At 35.9% G+C, this 19,161-nt stretch overlaps 1 protein-coding gene across 2 annotated transcripts in view; it reads left to right on the top strand.

Moving 5' to 3' along the window:
- TRIP11 (thyroid hormone receptor interactor 11) overlaps positions 1-19,161 on the top strand; it is a 28,900-nt gene continuing 9,739 nt past the window's right edge. Inside the window, exons 1-15 of one of the 2 annotated variants that reach the window (XM_030274866.4) lie at positions 1-421; positions 2,806-2,882; positions 3,847-3,957; positions 5,043-5,318; positions 6,141-6,209; positions 6,910-7,075; positions 8,940-9,302; positions 9,985-10,025; positions 10,980-11,183; positions 12,182-15,211; positions 15,419-15,559; positions 15,780-15,973; positions 16,928-17,091; positions 17,405-17,508; positions 17,752-17,851. In XM_030274866.4, the coding sequence (XP_030130726.4) occupies positions 283-421; positions 2,806-2,882; positions 3,847-3,957; positions 5,043-5,318; positions 6,141-6,209; positions 6,910-7,075; positions 8,940-9,302; positions 9,985-10,025; positions 10,980-11,183; positions 12,182-15,211; positions 15,419-15,559; positions 15,780-15,973; positions 16,928-17,091; positions 17,405-17,508; positions 17,752-17,851 (5,179 nt within the window). In that variant the 5' untranslated portion in view covers positions 1-282. The remainder of the gene's footprint in view (positions 422-2,805; positions 2,883-3,846; positions 3,958-5,042; positions 5,319-6,140; positions 6,210-6,909; positions 7,076-8,939; positions 9,303-9,984; positions 10,026-10,979; positions 11,184-12,181; positions 15,212-15,418; positions 15,560-15,779; positions 15,974-16,927; positions 17,092-17,404; positions 17,509-17,751; positions 17,852-19,161) is intronic. The other variant, XM_030274867.4, reaches the window with a different exon arrangement.

Raw genomic sequence — 19,161 nt, 5'->3', positions numbered from 1 at the left:
CTCTCGATGGTGTTTGGGAGGGGTGTCATGGCGGCCGTTGAGGTGGCAGCGGCCGGAGCCGCCGGGAGGAGTCGCTGAGCCGGGACGGGACAAGCCGGGAGGAGCCGGGAGGATGCGCGCGGCTTTGACGGACGAGCTGCTGAGCGCGGTGTGCTGAGCTCGCAGCAGGAGCCGCGAGCGCTGTAGCGAGAAGAAGGGAGGCGGAGGCGGCCCTTGGCCCGCGGGAAGCGCTGCAGGGCCGCCCGGCAGGGCCGAGCGAGGCCCGGAGCCCTCCGAGCCGCGATGGCGTCGTGGCTGGGCGGGCTGGGCTCGGGGCTGGGCCAGTCCCTGGGGCAGGTGGGCGACAGCCTGTCCTCGCTCACCGGGCAGATCTCCAGCTTCACCAAGGACATCCTGCTGGAAGGCGCGGAGGAAGTGGGCGGTAAGGGGGCTCGGGGTGGGCCTGGCTCCGCGGGGCAGCGCTGCCTCCTCTTCCTCCGGGCCGGCAGCGGCGGGGCCTGCGCTGCCGCACCGGCCGGGAGGGAGCTGGTGGCGGCTTGGTGCCTTTCGCCAATGCTGCTGGCTTTGCTGCCTTTGTTTTTGTTTTTATTCCGCTCTTGTGATCTCAGAATCTAGAGAATACGCAAATGTCGTCTCAGGCTCTAATAGCAGATGAAGCTGTTTTAGGCTTATTATTTAGAGGTGTCTGAATTCCGTGGAGTGTTATGTGTCTCTGGAATGACAGCAGTCAAACAATAATGCTTTTCCTCTCTGTTTGCTTAGTTTATCTAAACTTTCAGTTAATGAGCTGCTTTTACACCGGTTCCATAAACCTGCAGAGTTGTAGTACACAGGTTATTTTGTCACTGGTGTGATCTAAGTCTGACGTGTCAAAGAGGCAAAGGTTAAATGTTAGTCGTTGTTTTGTTTATATTTCATTTGTGCCCAGAACAACTTTCCAAGTTCTACAATTTCCCTACAGCCAAGTAGGAGAACATGGCCCTTACTTTATAAAGATTAGAGGCTAGAACGATTTATCTTTAAAACAGAATGTTAGAACATAAAAACCAGAGACATCAGAGTAAGATATTCTATAAACCAATAGTAAATCTATTCTAGAATATAGTATTTTCTTCGTATTTTTAATAATGCCTTTTGATTGCAAATTTTTGAAGAAAACTCTAGTAAAGCAATTGTATAATGTGTATAAGTATCAATAGATTAATATCCCTAGTATTACTATCTTGTAACTATAAATTACTTTAAAAGTTAGCTTTCTCAAACCAATGTCAAGAATAGAAACTACAAAGAACAGCTAAGATTTCTGAATAGTCATCTTTAATGTGAAATTAGGCAATTCTACTTAATTTACAATCTATCATCTGTGAAGCGTTGTGAAAGAATATTATAGAAACATATGTTGTATAAACCTTGTTGGAAAACTGATATAAGGAGTCTCATATGGATGACCTTTTTGATTCACAGGTTAAATGCTCAGAGGAGAAAAATTCTGACAACTGTGAATTTTTTTTTTTCACTTTTCTGAAATGCTTACTTAGGAATGTTTTATATTTCAAAATCTACAGTAGGTTAGTTTGGAGAGTTATTTTATTTTCCTGAGCTGTGCAGTCGTCTAGAGTTTGTTTTCCTTTTTTGAAAGATAAATTGGGAACTCACATATTGGTGCCTGAGTTTGTGCAAGAGAGATATACTGCTATTTAGTGGTTACTTCCATGTGTACTTCACTGCTGGATACTGCTATGAACAACTTCAGTCTCCTAAAAATTTCAGGGTAGTACATTCATATGGGTGACTAGACTCCAGGGTGTAAAAAATCTAGTGCCATCCAAGTACTCTTCTGTAAAACCCTTTAAATACTGTGTGGCCTTAACAACACTTTTCAAGTACTTCCTTACGGTCTGGGTGTTTTTAATTTCCTAATAGGTTAAAGTTTGCTAGGTTTTAATATCATCCCTTATATTCAGTGTTTTGACTCCCATCAGTTGTTTGTGGATTATGGACTTCCACGTCTTCCATTTTGCAGTTTTCATGTGTAGATTGTTCCTTATGTAGTGCTTGAGCTGTCTCAGTTTTAAACAGCAAGTGGGAAATTTTGAAATTAAGTATTTACTTGGAAGTTGTACTAACTTCAAATTTTGGAAGTATTGTCAAGGTTGCTTAATAGTCAATTGAGGATGATTTTTCATTGCTAAAAGGATATGTGGTGTTTCTGTCCATTAAAGGTGGGACATAGGAGAAGTACACATTGTCAACTTGAGGATGATTGATCATTAAAATGTATCTGGAATTACATGCTTTTTCTATGGGATAAATTGGGATGGTAAATGTATCACCTTTTTAGAGACAATGAGTCTTATGGGGTTGATGTTTTGTTGAGTGTGGTTGGTTTGGGTTTTTTTCTGCAAATTCAGTCACTGTTATCTATATTTAATGGAATTAATACTTGTTTTGAAACTTCGCATTGCATTAGAGAGAAACACACAACTCTTAGGTCAGGAACAAGTCTGAAATGAGAAACAGATTCAAGGACACAAAATAGTCAAGTAAAACATTTTTATCTCCCTTACTTTAAAGCTTAAATCCATATTAATCTGTTAGGGTTTTGATTTTATTTAAAGTCTAAATATGAGTGAATTAAATTAGATATAGAAAGACTGAAAAATAATTCTTACAGTGTTCTGATGAAAGCAGCTTTTGATATTTACCTAGGAATGAACATTAGTCTGAAGTAAGATATGTATTAATAACTGGTATTAACAGATTGAAAGGATTGTAATTTAAATGAAAATTTTCACTTTCTTTCAGATGCAGCGACAGAACTCCATATGTCCAATTCTAGACTCAGAGAAATAGAAAGTATTAATGCAGCACAAAAGTTTGAAGTAAGAAATTTTTGATCACCATTTTGTAAGTAAAAGCAGTGCATACGATTTGTTTTGTATGAAGGTGAAATATTGCAGTGACGTTCTTTGTCCTTGGGTAAATCCAGAAACAAGGGTTACTGTGGTATTAGAATGTGACTGGTTTTATGCCAAACTGCCGTCAGTTAGGAACACACATTTTATTTAGGTTCAAACATGTTTATTGGTGTATGCACGTGCTGCAAGTTTTCATCTTTTGCTAACTGTGACTGTTCGGGCCCTGTCAGGTGGACTTGGACTGCAGCAGTAGGCTTTGCTCTAAACAGAGTGGGTGTTTTCCCTGGTTCTGTTCTCTCTCTCTGTTGTCCTGCTGTTTGGCCATTCTGACATAGGGTGCTCGTGCCTCTCCAAAACCACTTAAAGATCTCATGTACTCTCATGGAAAGTCACTCTGTGCACTCTTATAAAGGACTTGTTGGTCTTTTGACTTTCTTTATGTCTCTAAATAAACAACTTTCATGTATGCCTTCAAGCCTCAAGAGCATTGTGAAGTTAAGATACTATTTTGGGGACATAACTGTTCCTGCATGTTTTCCTTCTAGTTTCTTGCCACCTGCTCTTGGCTGAGGTCAGGGGGAAAACACTGGATACTAGCTCCAATTTGTGCTTTGTGATTGTTCTTAATTTCTGCCTGTGGATCTTGCTAAGATGTGATTCAGCCCTGACTTTTTTAATTCTTGGCATTTATCTCTGGTTGTCACAGCCCTTTTTTCTGGAAGTGAGCTGGAGTCATGCCATATAAAAAGGGAAAGCTTGGACATGACTGTGATTTTGGGCCCAGACATTTCTGTTATTTTGTGTTTTGAATGAAGTAACATGAGAAATCTGTACAATTTAATTTCTTTGCTGTCCAGTAGCTTTGTGCTTTTCTGATTCTTTAAGGACTGTTCTGAGTTTACCACCATTCATTTCTCATTTTTGCTAGAATGATAGACTGAAAAAAGTCTGTAGTGACTTAGAAGAAAAGCATGAAGCAGCAGAGCTGCAAATAAAGCAGTTGTCTATCGAGTACCGCAATCAGCTTCAACAGAAAGAGGTAGGACACAGAGTAAAATTTCTCAGTAAGTATGTCCAATAAACTTACCTGCTGTGCTGTTTAATGCCTTTGATTTAGTGTCTGTTCTCTTCCAGTGGAAATACTGGTCACAGCTATGGCCTCTTGGTTTGTTAATGTAGACTGACATACTTCGTCAAATTGTGTAATGTAAGCCAAGCTGCCAGGAGATAGTTGAGACAAGAATGTCATGCAGCTGTCAGAATTTCGGTTGTTTCTGGGATCACTGTGAAAAGCAGACACTCTACTGCTTTGTATTTCTGATATAGTTACTTTAAAAGAAGGCAACAGGAACAAATTCCCATTTGAAGCAATTATTTTGTCATTAGGTATCATTATTTATTTTAACAATTAGGTATCATTGTTTATCTTAACAATATACAAATTAAGAGCACAGAGCTAGCTTTCAAAATTTGGGAAATGTCCCTTTGTGGTGGAAGCATCAGCATTGTAGCCTGTTGTATGAGATCTCATAGACCTAAATGAAGAAAGTTGGCAGTATGCTGAGATTTGCACAAAAAAGAGTTTCATTTCTGTTTTGTTCACAAATTCATGTGGGAACTAGAGGAAGTGGAACTATGAGATGTCTGAAATTCTGCTTGTTAAATACAATAACAGAGTTATTACAAACAAAATTACATGCAGCTAATTTCACTTTATTGTAAATAAATTTTCACTACATTGAGTTGTTAAGCATAAAAGAAATAAAATGTAATAAAAATAACTAGAAAATCATCATATATTGCTTAACTTTCATATCTGAATACCCTCTTATATATTTAAATTTTTTATATAATTTGTTAGACTGGATATTGCTGTACTGCTTGTGTACTTTACTGCTAAAAAAAACCCTGTGTCCTTGTCTGAGGTATTTTATAACACTTGAGCTAAGATGGGTTTTTTCTCCATTATGAGAATGTTTGGAGCTTTTTTCTTTTTTTTAGTGGAAGTGATCAGTTATTTGTGCTGGGGGTGTTGTTTGGTTCACATTTCATAAGGCCACAAAGGGAAGAGTGTATTTTGATATTCTTCGTATTCAGACAATGCATTTTATTTTGTATATCCAGGTGGAAATCAGCCATCTAAAAGCCAGACAGAATGCACTACAGGAACAACTGCAGAAAGTACAGACAGCTGCTCAGACTGCTCAGCTGGGAGCTGGTGTTTTGCCAGCAGCCACTGCATCAGCTTCCTATGTTCCAGAGGTCAGACATTCCTCAGGTTTTGAAGGAGATGACATGGATTTTGGAGATATAATCTGGTCCCAACAAGAAATAAACAGATTGTCCAATGAAGTTTCCAGGCTTGAATCAGAGGTTGACCACTGGAAGCAGATTGCAGTGGTGAGTGGTTTCTCTTCTACCTTGCCCTTCCCTCTCCCCTGCAAATTGCTGTTTTCATTGCATTTGATGGATTTTTTGAAAGTTCATGAAGAAAAATTTCTAGAAGCAACATGTTGTTATGGAAAAGCTGAAACCTTTTGTGCTGTCACATCACTAAGGACACATTCAGTGACTAACTTCCAAATGCTTTTTTGTGATGCTTTTATGCGTGATTTGTCTAGTTAGGTAAAGGATTTTATGAACATTCACCTAGAATGCTACTTTAGGGTTTCGATTTTGTTCAGCCTTTCAAAAAAATACTTCCCTTCCTCTTGATTATGTTACTGATTTTTATTGATAGCACAGTAATGTTCGAAGTAATGGATACTTGCATGCTTTTATACTTTCTCTTCTCTCAGTCCTTGGTATGTCAGTTATAATTCATGGTCTGTTGAGACAAAAATGGATATAATCTTTCAAGCTGATGCTGATATGAGTTACCATTCTTCAGGTGTAGCCTGATTTCAGAGGTATACTTTTCCCATGTGAAAATACTCAAAACTAAGCAATCCTGTTGTCTTACTATGAGCAATAACACCCTCACTCCAAACTTTTGCCCATTATATGTAGTAATGTAATAATAAAAATCCATGAAAAATTAAAATGTTTCCTTTAAAATGTTTTGGTTTTATTTTTTTTTTAATGAAAATTACTGTGAATTTTTATTTTGCTTCATGTTAGCTGTGTTGTTTTCCACTTTTGAGTATCAACAGAGGAACTACTTAGATTAAAAATACATCTATTTATCACAATTTTCATATGGATATGTGGTTTGTGTTTTAGTCTTCCAAAGTGCAAGGCACACATGATGCTGAACAAAGTGAAATATGCAAGCTACAAAATGTTGTTAAGGTAAGATGACAAGCTAGTCTTCTTGTGCTTTACTCTTCATGGTTTTGCATATGGGCACATGACTTGTAAATATTTTAACCAGCACTATTATAACAATATTAAAAATGCACGGGGGCATGTAGTAGCATAGCATTACTTCAGTCAGCAGTACAATATTTTAAAACAGTTACTCTGAGAAAGAGTGTGTGTATGATTTGAATATTATAGTATGTTAGCTTGAAATAGTGACATTAGTACTTACAAGGGCAAATCACTTTGTGAAGCTGGTGATGAGTTATGAGACTATTTTAGATACACTGTAAAATTTCTCCCTTCTCAGAAACAGGTTGCCTTTTTTTTTGAAGGTGCAAAATATGGATTTTACATTTCATCCTAGAAAGTTAATAAAAATGCATTCTATTGTATCCACTTTGTATGTAAGACTTATAATTGCTCTACATTGGTTTAATGTATGCTGTTGTGTAGAGCATACTACTTGTGTAAACATATTTTTTAAAGGAATTTCTTTCCACACGTTTAAAAAATCCCAATCATCAAAAATCAAGAAACTTGACTTCTGTGAGAAATCCATCAATAAATCTTTTAATTAGACTGGGGAAAACTCTGTTCTTTCTTTTGTATTGTATTATTTCTTATTATTATTTCTTACATAAGATGCTGTGCTGTGTTTTGCATTTTGTTTTTCTAATGATATTTTTAGGAGCTCAAACAGAATTTAAGTCAAGAAATAGATGAACATCAGCATGAGCTGTCAGTGCTGCAGGATGCCCACAGACAGAAGTTAGTAGAGATAAGTCGTCGACACCGGGAAGAGCTGCGTGAATATGAAGAGCGAATTGAAGAACTTGAGAATCGGTTACAGCAAGGTCTCTGTTACCATATGCTTTCTGTTTTATTTTATGCAGAGTGAATTTGAGTTAAAATGTTGAATATGCATGTAGCAATACAACATATATCAAATACACGATGTTTAGAATTTGAGTTTCAGTTTCAGTTCATCTTCATGTTAAAGACACGTGTCCCACATCTTTTATTCACTCTGGTTAGCTTGAGCACTGGAATGATAGCATTTAATCTGTGGCATGTATCAATCTGGAAGGTCATTTTCCATACATACCAATTGTTGTGCTCTGCATTTTGTGCTTTCTGGATTGTTTTTTTCACTTAAACTGAATATAGGTAGGGATAAGACATACTGAATTGAAGATGAGAAAGTAACAGGACAAAAAATAACTTTTGTGAGAAGTGCTATGTGCCAGTTGGGTTACTTGTCAAAAGCTCAAAGGTTGGCTGGTGAGATACTGGAACAAGTTGCTCAGAGAATTTGTGGATGCCTCATTTCTAGAAATGCTTGTGGCCAGATTGGATAGCACCTTGAGCAACCTGATCTAGTGAGTGGCATCCCTGTCCATGATGGTGGAAGAGCCTTCCTTTAAACGTTCTAAAGGCCCTTTCAACCCAAATTATGCTGTGATTCTATGACCGCCATAAGGACCACACCTTAGTGCGTGGCATAACTACAATGTAGAAGCTCAGTAGTTCACACATGTAACTATTTGTTGCCTTGTAAGTATTTCATCCTCCCTAAAAATAGACATGTCAGTTAGGTCTCCTTGAGAGGCTTCTTTGCACAAGAGAGGTGCAAAGTTAGGTCTTCTTGAGAGGCTTTTTTCCTGTAGACCTCTATATTTACTTGGACTTCTGGAGAGTATATACACTCTCCTTTTGGAACAAGAGATCTATTTCCTTCTTGGAAAGAAGGGAAGATTTTTTTACAGCTTCTCTAACTTTAAAGGTAGTACTGATAGGGAATTTATTCCTTAAACTCAGATGCCAGTTAAAATGTAATATGTTTTTTCACTTCACATACACCAGCAGGACTAATTTAAGGAAGTAGAAGGCAGAAGTCTCCTATCTTTTACATTACCACTTATCTGCAAAATAAATACTGCTAGTGGCTTTTGAAGAACTGAATTATTTTATATTTTTGTTTTGTTCATTCTGTCTGATAACATAATAGGGACTAGGGTAGGGTCAAGTGCTTGAGCTGACACAGAAGTGAATTCAAAAGTAGCGTACTTTCATTTAACTTTTTTTTTCCTGCACTGTTCTAATGATGCCTTTTTGTAGTCTCCAACTTATCTGGCAATTATGAATATGAATATGAATATCACTATACTATGACAGTATGATGGATCAATAAAAAGATTAATTCTGAAAAATATTTTTCTTCAGTTGAAAACCTTTGTGCATTATTCAGCAAATTATTTGGAACAAATTTTTCCCTATAACAACTATTTGGCAAACCTTTGAAATGTCATTAATTAAATTATAAATGGATTTTTCATCAATCTGAATTAGATGGGATTTGATAAATTATTCTTGGAAAATTAAGAGATTCCAAATCCTGATAAATTAGATTGTCATCTCCTCACCAAGAGAGGTGGGGATTGAGTATATTCTAATTAAATTGCAAACAAAATGTTGCTACATTTATATTTAAAATTATTTTGAGCCAGGCATGTGAAAGTATTCAAAAAGCTCCTTGTCTTACCAGTAATATGTGTAGCACAGCTTCAAGTGTTAAACCTTTTGAACCAAGCTTTCTGTTGAGGATGATCATGTCTTTGTTTTAGTCTATCTCCCTCTGTCAGGAGAAGAGGTGAAAGAAGAGAAGATCTAGAGTGATGGTTTTGGTTAATATTACAAATAATCTCTTTTGTCTTTTAGATGGTGTGAGCACTGATGTTGTGGATGACTCTAAAGTTACTGAACAGAAAAAAAAAGCTGAGAGTCTAGGTGGAGGACAGGTGGAAGAGTTGCAGGTTGTAAAGGACCTAGAGGATGAAATAAGAAAATTAAATCACAAATTGTCTGCTGCCAAAGCAGAAAACAAAAATCTTCTGAAAGAGCAAGAATTTGCAAAGCTAGAAAAAATCCAGATAGCACAAGATTATGAAAAGCTTAAATCTGACTTTAATGTGCTTCAAAGATCTGTGACAGAACAAGATGCTCTCCTGAAAGAACAGAAGCAGCTCCAGTCAAAGACATCACTACCACAAGATGTTGTCAGCCTACAGCAAGCATTGTTAGGTACTAAGACTATGATTTTTTAAATATTATTTTTTATTTTTAGTATATTTTCACAGGTTTTCACTTTTAAAACTCAAAATTTATTTTATGAATTAAAGTCTGAATATGAGACTATGTACCTTTAAAGTATTGCTGTTTTAGAAAAGGATTATTGATTGAAGTTAGGTGAAGCAGAAAAGAGAATGTTGTTAGAACTAGCATGGTTATCATAGGGGTTTCTGATTAGGGAAGTAATCATGTCTGCCAACTGTTTGGTAGAGGTTTTTTTCTTTAAAAGTAAGTAAGCCTCAGTAGAAGTTGTTTGTTTAAATTCAAAAAATACATTTTTGTGTGTGTGTATGAAGGTACTCAGTTGCTAATATCTTCTTAAGGAAACACTAACATACCTGTTTAAGAAACATATCTGTAAGTGGAAAATATTTTAATATTTCATAACTAATAAACTCTAATGCCAAAGTCTGCCTAATGTGGGATGAGTTTTGAAAGTAATACTCTGCTTTGAGGTGGTGACTGATTGTATGTTTGAGTCTTTTATGGCACTGATGCTTGTCATCACAAAATGCTGTGAAACTATTCTCTTTGAAGCAGCAGAGTTCTATTTAGACAAGATGGGAGAACGTTTTTGTTTTATTGTTGTTTGAAAAATTGTAAATTATCTATCTGATTTCATTTTCCTTTATAGAAGCAGAAAATGAAATAGCAAGACTTTCCAGTTTAAATCAGGTAAAGCAATTTCTAAATTAAGCCAACAAAAAAGTTCATAACAATAGAAACTGATGGAAAACATGTTTTGGTGGCTTGTTGGTTTTTGGGGGTTTTTTTAACATTTGCATTTCTACATAATAACATTGTAATGTAGAAGGAAATAATTGTAGTTTAATTCTGTAATTATATGTGGAATTTATAGAAACAATACATTTTTACTTGTGAAACTCCACAGTATATTCTATTAGGAAAACCATTCAAGTTCCACCTATCTCATTGTTACCTAGAAAGCTGTAACATAGATTTTCAAAGTACTAAGAGTACATTCTATAAAATATGTCATTTTTCACTTCTGCTTTAGCATGTTTCAGTTTTGGCACTTACCAGTGTAAAATATTTCTCTTATATATGAGTATATGAGTACTGTGTAGTACTCATAATAATACTGCATTCCATCTTACTGACTAAGTGAAGCAGTGGAGCATATCACACCTTTAGTTTTTGGTGTTGCTGTCCTGGTCCCTTATGAACTCTCAGACTTGAGAGATTTGGTTTATTTTACTTTGTATCCAGTAGTATTTTTCAACTGAGTTTTCTGTGTTTTGCATGCATTCAAGAGTTCCCACAGCATTGTTCATAATGATGTTATTTAGATGCCCTTGATTAAAATTTCTGTCTCACCATGCAGCCTGCCGTGTTTAGGATGGCTCTTGCAATTACAATAGTTTATCCCAGCTGTCAGTTCATACCCCTGAGGTGGATATAGCTTCTTACCATACCATGGATTTTTGTGCAGAAGTTTATAACTGCACTCCTAAACCAGATGATGAATAAATAAATGTGTATGTATGAATGATGGAGAGAAATACTTCCCAGCAAAGAATTTTTAACTGGGGTAGTATTTATGTAGGCTTAGAGATTCTAATGTAATTAGGTAAAGTCTGATACTTACAATTTCTTTTTTATTTTGAGGGACTTGAGAAGGAACTGACAAGTGCACAACATAAACATGAGAATATTATTTCGTCAAATACAGAGGATCAGAATTCGGAAATAAATCAGTTAAGACAAGATTTGGAAAGGAAAGAACAGGAATTAGATGAAAGTGTTGCTGAAAGAGAAACATTAATAGCAGAGTTGGAAGAACTAGACAAGCAGAATCAAGAAGCTACTCAGGTAATAAATACTACAAGTAATTATTGAACTGCTGAATAAATGTTTTGAATTCTGTCATTGTGTTTGACTTTTAAGTTGATCTTTGAAACATAGATAGCAGGGAAATATAAGTTATTTTTTGAGGCCTAAAAACAAATACTTGGGGCCAGTATTTCTCTATATTTACCATCTCAATGTGAAATTCACAGGTGCAAGTAAAACCGACTTGTTATAGACAAAGAAGTAATACAGCGTGTCAGCTATCCATAAGAGATGTTACTTTACGAAGTCCAGTTAAATAGTCCCTGATTTTTCATTGCAACATTTCTGATGAAATTTATCCTGGTAATATTCTGTGCTGTCTTATGATAGTATACACTACAGTGATTTTTGATACTTTTTCTTTTAAAATTTTTAATTATGTTGAATATTTAAGTTACTTTACTGCAAGTTCTTTGTAATGTGAGCATTCATGGAGTAACGAAGTCACCAATTATATATAATCAGAATTAAATTATAACTTTTTGTCAGAGTTACAGTATATTTGACCTGTAAATTTGAGTTGCAAGCCATGTGTTTTCAATTATTGATTTACCAATGAATAACCTATGAAATGAATCCAAAGTTGAAACAAAAAGTTGAAAATAGAATATACAGATAATTTAAATGTAATGCGACCCTTTTTTAAGCTATGGATGTTTGCTGAATTACAAATGTCTTGACAAATTCTGACAGTTCTTTTTTTAAGTAGGTATCTTTATTTCGTTATTTAGGTAGTTAAGGTTCTTTTAGGGATGGTGTTCTTTTTTTTTTTTTTTTGTAGTGAAATGTAATCTGTCCTTATATATTTGGTTTTAATTAATTTAACATTGATTAGTTAATCCTACTTGCCAACTTATGTTGGCAACTAAGAAACATTTTTTCCTCTCATTTTTTTTATTGTTTAGAGGATAGAAGTGAAATGCATAGTTCAGCTCATTTTGCTACCCTAATGAATTCTGTTTTGTGTTCATTTCCAGCATATGATTACACTGAAAGAGCAGCTGTCAAAGCAACACACAGAAACTGATAGTATCATCAAACAGCTGAAACTTGACATAGATTGTGAAAGAAAGAAAGTATCAGAATTAGAAACTGAGAAGATGAAAACTATTAAAGAGTTAGATAGTCAGAAAGAAAAACTAAGCCACTGTTCATATGCACTTAATGATTTGCATGTAACTAAGCAGCAGCTACAAGACAATATTAAAGATCTTCAGGAACAATTAAGGCAAGCCCAGGACTGTAATTCACATAGTAAAAAAGAAATTGGAGATTTGCAGCAGAGACTAAAAGAAAGAGAGGAGGAACTTCATGTATCCTTGAGCAAGTTAACAGAAAAAAGTAATGAGGAATCTAACTACACTTGTAAAGATCTGATTCTGAAAGAAAGAGAAGCAGAAATTGCAAAGCTACAGAATGATGTTTCAAAAAACAAACAAATAAATGAAGATCTACAGAAATCTCTGTCTAATCTCAGAACAGAAAATGGAAAGCTGATAGCAGCCATGGAAGAACTAAAACAGGAACTAAGTGATGCCATTTCTGAGAAAAAGAAAGTTTATTTGGAAAAAGACACTCTTGTGGAGGCTTTGAAAATGGAAAAAAGGCAGTTAGAGAGTGAATTAAACGAGACAGAGAAGAGGCTTTTGGAACAAGCACATAAATATAAGCAAACTATTGAGGAGTTATCAAACGCGCGTAGTATGGATACCACTGCATTGCAGCTTGAACACGAGCGCCTGGTTAAGCTTCATCAAGAGAAAGACTTTAAGCTTGCTGAGCTTAAAAAGACCATTGAGCAGATGGAAGCTGACCATCAAGAAACAAAAGAGATGTTGACTACTAGCTTAGGAGGACAAAAGCAGTTGACAGATCTCATAAAAGAGAAAGAGGTATTCATTGAAAAATACAAAAGTCAAGCCTTACAGGTGAAGCAGGAACTTGAGGAATATATGAAAGTTTCAAAAAAGCAGGATGTCTTAAAACAGAACTTGGAGGAAAAAGACAGAAGTCTTGCAGTCATGAAGGAAGAAAATAATCATTTGAAAGAAGAAATCGAACGGCTTAAGGATCAGCTAAGTAGATCTACACCTGCGGTTGAGCCCAAAACTTTAGATATTATTATTGAACTTGAAAGTGAGGTAACACAGTTAAATGTAATAAAGAATAATCTTGAAGAAGAAATAAAAGTTCACAAAAAAACAATAGAGGATCAGAATCAAGCAACAGTGAAACTTCAGCAGTCCCTGCAGGAGCAGCGAAAGGAGATAGACAAGTCCAAACTGCAGTGTGAGCAAATGAATGTCACACATGAAAGACTCTTTTTAGAAAAAGATGAGGAAATTAAAAATTTGCAGAAAACAATTGAACAAATTAAAACTCAGTTGCACAAAGAGAGACAGATTATTCAGACTTATTCTTCTGATCTTTTTCAGGAAACCAAAGTTCAGACTCTTAATGGAGAAAATGGAAATGAAAAGCATGACTTATCTAAAGCTGAAATTGAAAGACTGGTGAAAGGTATCAAGGAAAGGGAGATGGAGATTAAGCTATTAAATGAAAAGAATGTTTCTCTAAGTCAACAGATTGATCAGTTGTCTAAGGATGAAGTTGGTAAACTTACTCGGATCATTCAAGAGAAGGATTTAGAAATACAAGCTCTTAATGCTAGAGTTTCCTCAGCTTCCTACAGGCAGGATGTTCTTTCCCTTCAGCAGCAGCTGCAAGCTTATGTTCTGGAAAGAGAACAAGTACTGGCAGTTCTAAGTGAAAAGACAAGGGAAAACAGTCAGTTAAAAACAGAGTATCGTAATATCATGGACATGGTCGCTGCTAAAGAAGCAGCTTTGGTGAGGTTGCAAGAGGAGAACCGCAGGTTATCCAATAGGTCTGAAAACAGCAGTCAAGACATGTCTAGAGAAACTATTCAGAATCTATCCCGTATCATTCGAGAAAAAGATATTGAAATAGATGCCCTAAGTCAAAAATGCCAAACCTTACTGACTGTCTTGCAGACATCCAGTACAGGTGCTGATAATGGGGCAGGGGGTGTGAACAGTAACCAGTTTGAGGAACTTCTGCAAGAGCGTGATAAACTAAAACAGCAAGTCAAGAAAATGGAAGAGTGGAAACAACAAGTAATAACCACGGTCCAGAACATGCAGCATGAGTCAGCTCACCTCCAAGAAGAGTTGCACAAGCTGCAAACACAAATTTCAGTTGAAAGCGATAGTACTTCAAGGCTGCAGGTAGATTATAATGGCTTGATTCAGAGTTATGAACAGAATGAGAAAAAGCTGAAAAGTTTTAGTCAGGAATTAGCACAAGTTCAACACAGCATAGGACAACTTTATAACACTAAGGATCTTCTCCTGAGTAAACTGGATTTGGTAACACCATCTGTGGCAACAGCTGCCACCATTTCACAGCTTTCAGGTGTTCAATGCAGTCCTCCTGAAGCACTCAGTGAGGAGTGTAAACTCCTTCAAAATGAGTTGGAACAACTGAAAAAAAGGTTACAAGAAAAAGATTCAACTATCAGGATTCTTCAGGAAAACAATCAGCGATTATCTGATTCTGTTGCTACAGCATCAGAGATTGAAAGAAAGAGTCAAGAAGGGACTGAATCAGAGATGAGACAGATCAAAGAAAAACATGATGTGTTACAGAAGTCACTAAGGGAAAAAGATATATTAATTAAATCTAAAAGTGATCAGTTACTTTCTGTGAGTGAAAATCTTAGTAACAAAGAAAATGAAAATGAGCTTTTGAAGCAAGCTGTAACTAATCTAAAAGAAAGAAATTTAATTTTAGAAATGGATATTCGAAAACTGAAAGAAGAAAATGAAACAATAGTTGCAAGGTGCAGGGAAAAAGAAACAGAATTCTGTGCACTTCAGGAGACTAATATGCAATTTTCAATGATGCTGAAAGAGAAAGAGTTTGAGTCTCACTCAATGAAGGAAAAAGCTCTTGCTTTTGAGAAGCTGTTGAAAGACAAAGAACAGGTATGTAAGTTCATACTTACAACTATCTAGTCAAACTAGACAATTTCAAAATAATATTCTCCCTCAATATTTTTCTGTGCTGCAAGGCTATAAATGTCCTACCCTTTTCCTTGTTAGATCAGTAGCATCTTTACACTCTTCCTGGCAAAGACTACGCCTCTGGTAAAATCATTGGCCATGTTTGAAATATTTGTTTGTTTCCAACAGGGCAAGACAGGAGAATTGAATCAGCTGTTAAATGAAGTTAAATCTATGCAGGAAAAGGCTGTTACTTTTCAGCAAGAGAGAGACCAAGTCATGGTAGCACTCAAACAGAAGCAAATGGAGAGCAGTGCCCTGCAGAGTGAGGTACCACCAAATAATTCATAGTTGCAGGAAATAAATGAAAAAAGAATAAGAAATTGCATCTGTAATATTTTTTTTATTATTTTAGTACCAATCACTTGTTAAAAGCACTTAAAATTAATACACTTGCAGTGTGCTTCAATGGATATATGTTACATTTTTTGCTTAATTTTTTTTTTGTAAGAAGTGGTAGTCCAAGCAACCTAAGGTATGTTCTACACAGGTACAGCATTTGCATGAGAAGGAACAGCGCCTAAATCAGGAACTGGAGAGGCTGCGGAATCACCTTTTAGAAATGGAAGACTCGTACACCAGAGAAGCTTTAGCTGCAGAAGACAGAGAGGTCAAGCTAAGAAAAAAGGTTTTGATTTTGGAAGAAAAACTTGCATCCTCATCTACTGCAGTAGAGAATGCCAGGTAGTCTTAAATATCACAGTTAACTAAACTGGTGCTGATGCCTCTGTTATACTGAGCTCCTATTCTGTAACATACTCAGCACTTGAAAAAGCAAAAAGATACAAACTTTTGTTACTCAGAATCACGAGGGTTATTTGAAATATACTTGGCTACTGTCAAGAATTTAATGTATTTCTCCTTTCAGTAGCAACTATTGAAACCTTACATCATCAAAAGTGCTTAGAACTAGGAAAAAATCCATAACCCATCAATTTAGTTGTGTGTTAAAAAAGTTTGAAAGAGTCTTATTTTATACACTTGAATGCACAGATGTGCATTGTCTGTGACTCTCATGCCTTGTGAATTGCTTTCAAGACACATACACATTTGTACTTTGTGCCTGATACCATGGGAAGGATACACTGCTGAGGACTTCCTTCTTCATAGTGTAAACATATAGAGCAAGATGCACTGAGTTTCTCGGGGGTAGCAGAAACTGGGAGGCTAGAATATTCTTGCACAAGGGGAAATTAAGTGGAGCATTCAGTCGTTAGTAAGTAGCAAGATGTGGTGAGTTCTTGGAGACTGGGGCTAAAAGTAAAAACTGGTAGAAAGACCTTTTGATTCATAGTAATTGAAGCAGACAGTTAGGAAGATATGGATTTGTTTTTTGAAGATACTGTTACAATAATGAACAAAAACTAGGATTTTTTTTCTAATGCATTTCAAACAAAATAAGTAAATTGGGATTTTTTTCTTTGATTGTCAAAATTTTGTTGCCAGACTTCTTTTAAATCTCTTTTTAGGTTGGTTTTGTTTGTTTGTTTGTTTTTAAAGAGGAATGGGGTAGGGGAGGGAAATACCATAGTTTTTGTAAACTGAGCTCAATAATATTGGTAAGCTGTTTTTTGGTAGGATTTAATTTTCACTGTGATAACTTCTGTTATTTAAGTAATGTCTCTTGTTTTCATTTAGTCATCAAGCTAGTCTGCAAGTGGAATCTTTGCAAGAGCAGTTAAACCTAGTTTCCAAGCAGAGAGATGAAACTGTGCTGCAGCTGACCATCTCCCAGGACCAAGTGAAGCAGTATGCACTGTCTCTGGCCAACCTGCAGATGGTACTAGAGCAGTTCCAACAGGGTAAGGTTTGTCAAGAAGTAGCAAAGATTGCAACAAGTATTTTGCAACTGGAATAGTTACGAGATTTTGGTGCTTTTGAAGTATTAGTTATCTCATTTCCTTTTTGATAGCCTGAACTTCAGAATTTGTTGACTATTAAAAACAATTCTGTGAAAACTGTTGATCAATATCGCATTTATGAAATTTAAATTCCACCTCTACCTCATGAAGACCAGATATGATAATGCTGAGGTTTTGCAATTGCATGTCCCAAGAAGAGATACATGTTGTAAATTAAGATAGTTTTGTTTTGTCTCTAATTTTTAATTCTTAGAAGAAAAAGCTATGTATTCAGCTGAGCTGGAGAGACACCAAAAACAGAGTGCAGAATGGAAGAAGAAAGCAGAAAACTTAGAAGAAAAAGTTGTATCACTGCAGGTGGGCTGAGTAATAAAATTGAACCATGTGAAACTAAATTGTAATTTTTCACTGAGCAAGTAAAGTACCTGACCCTCTGCTGACCCTCTATTTTTTGAGGGTGTTTACAATCCAGTTTTTGGAAAGGACAAGTAATTGCAGTCTTTTAGTCTATTATTATTAATCTGATGTGTGTGGTATTAGGGTAATTGTGATAGTGATCTCCCTGCTTCTCTTTTTGTCCCTATACTACCTTCTATTTAGGTGAGTTTAGAAGAGGCAAATGCTGCTCTGGATGCAGCATCCAGGCTTACTGAGCAGCTTGACATCAAAGAGGAGCAGATTGAAGAGCTTAAGAAAGAAGGTAACTACATTTCTTTCATTTCTGCTTAAAATATTTCAAGCAGCTGAGGAGGCAATGTAGTATTCCTAGAAACTTAGCTAAATTCATATTTTATGAGAGACTAATTCTGTGCCATATTCTGAGGACTTCTTGTTTATAAGGCAAATATGAAAAAGTATGTTTACCTTCTGTTAGAGATCTTTCTCAAAAGAAAGACCTGTAGAAGTTTTTTGGGGTTTGGGTTTTTTCCCCTGTATAAACACCAAGACACTTGATTTATCTCTGTGTCTTTTAAAAAAGGTGGTGAAATACCAAATGTTGTCAGATTTTCCTCAGTAGCTACCGTATTTGACGTAGATACAGGAGTCTAGTGAGGTAGAGACAAAGGTGTGCAGTTGGTAAGAGACACAGAGGCAGCAGCTCTTGCACAGATGTGACTGCCATCTCTGCTAGATGCAGTGGTAACTCGTACTTTGAACATATGCAACTAATTATTGCTACATGTTTATAAATGATAATAAGTCTTTTGTAATAAGTGATGTTCTCTTGAAGCATTCTTGCGTATGACCGATAGGTGGTGTGGGATCTCATTTGAAAGTCTTCAAGATTCCAGCAAGAACTCTAGAAGAGAGTGTATTTCTTTTCTGCTACATGTTTGAATGTGTGCATACTTAAATTTAAATCTCTTTAAGTGCAATTTGGCATCCAGGTGGGCATCACAGAAGTACTCCCTGAGTTCACATATGAATTTTATAAGCTAAGTTAAATTTCAGACTGCTACATAATGTACAACTACTGATCTGTTTTTGAATTGACTGATCTGTATATCTGTGTCTCACTACTGACATTCACAGCAAAAGTTCACAAACACGCTGGATTGAAATTAACTTTGGCATAGGCAAGTACTGCACTCTTAAATGGGAAGTTCTTCATTACTGTTTAATTTTAATGTTAAACCCTTGCATAAGAAAGCAGGAGGGGTTTAAGCTCAGAGAGAAAATGAGTATCAAGCAGTGTTGTATTGGCAAGCAATTTACTTGATAAAATTGAATTGTTGCATAAAGGAAACAGCATGTTAATGTTGTTTGTACAGTAAATCATGATTTTTATAGAAAAAAATAACACTTCGTATTCTCTATTTATACAAGAAAACATAAAATATCTTATTGAAAATTGGCCAAATACATTCCTAGACACAGTTTTGTTAGCCAAATCTTTTGAAGGATTTCTTCATGGATTTTTTGGCAGAAGAAGTGATTTTAATGGAAAAGTATAAGATGTACCAGATGCAGTTTTCTGGGTTGCCATAAATGGTTAACAAATTATTGGAG

Source organism: Taeniopygia guttata, chromosome 5, assembly GCF_048771995.1.
Source record: "Taeniopygia guttata chromosome 5, bTaeGut7.mat, whole genome shotgun sequence".
Taxonomy (NCBI): Eukaryota; Metazoa; Chordata; class Aves; order Passeriformes; family Estrildidae; genus Taeniopygia; species Taeniopygia guttata.
Note: the sequence above shows the minus strand (reverse complement) of the source record. Positions and strands in the feature narration are given on the sequence as shown.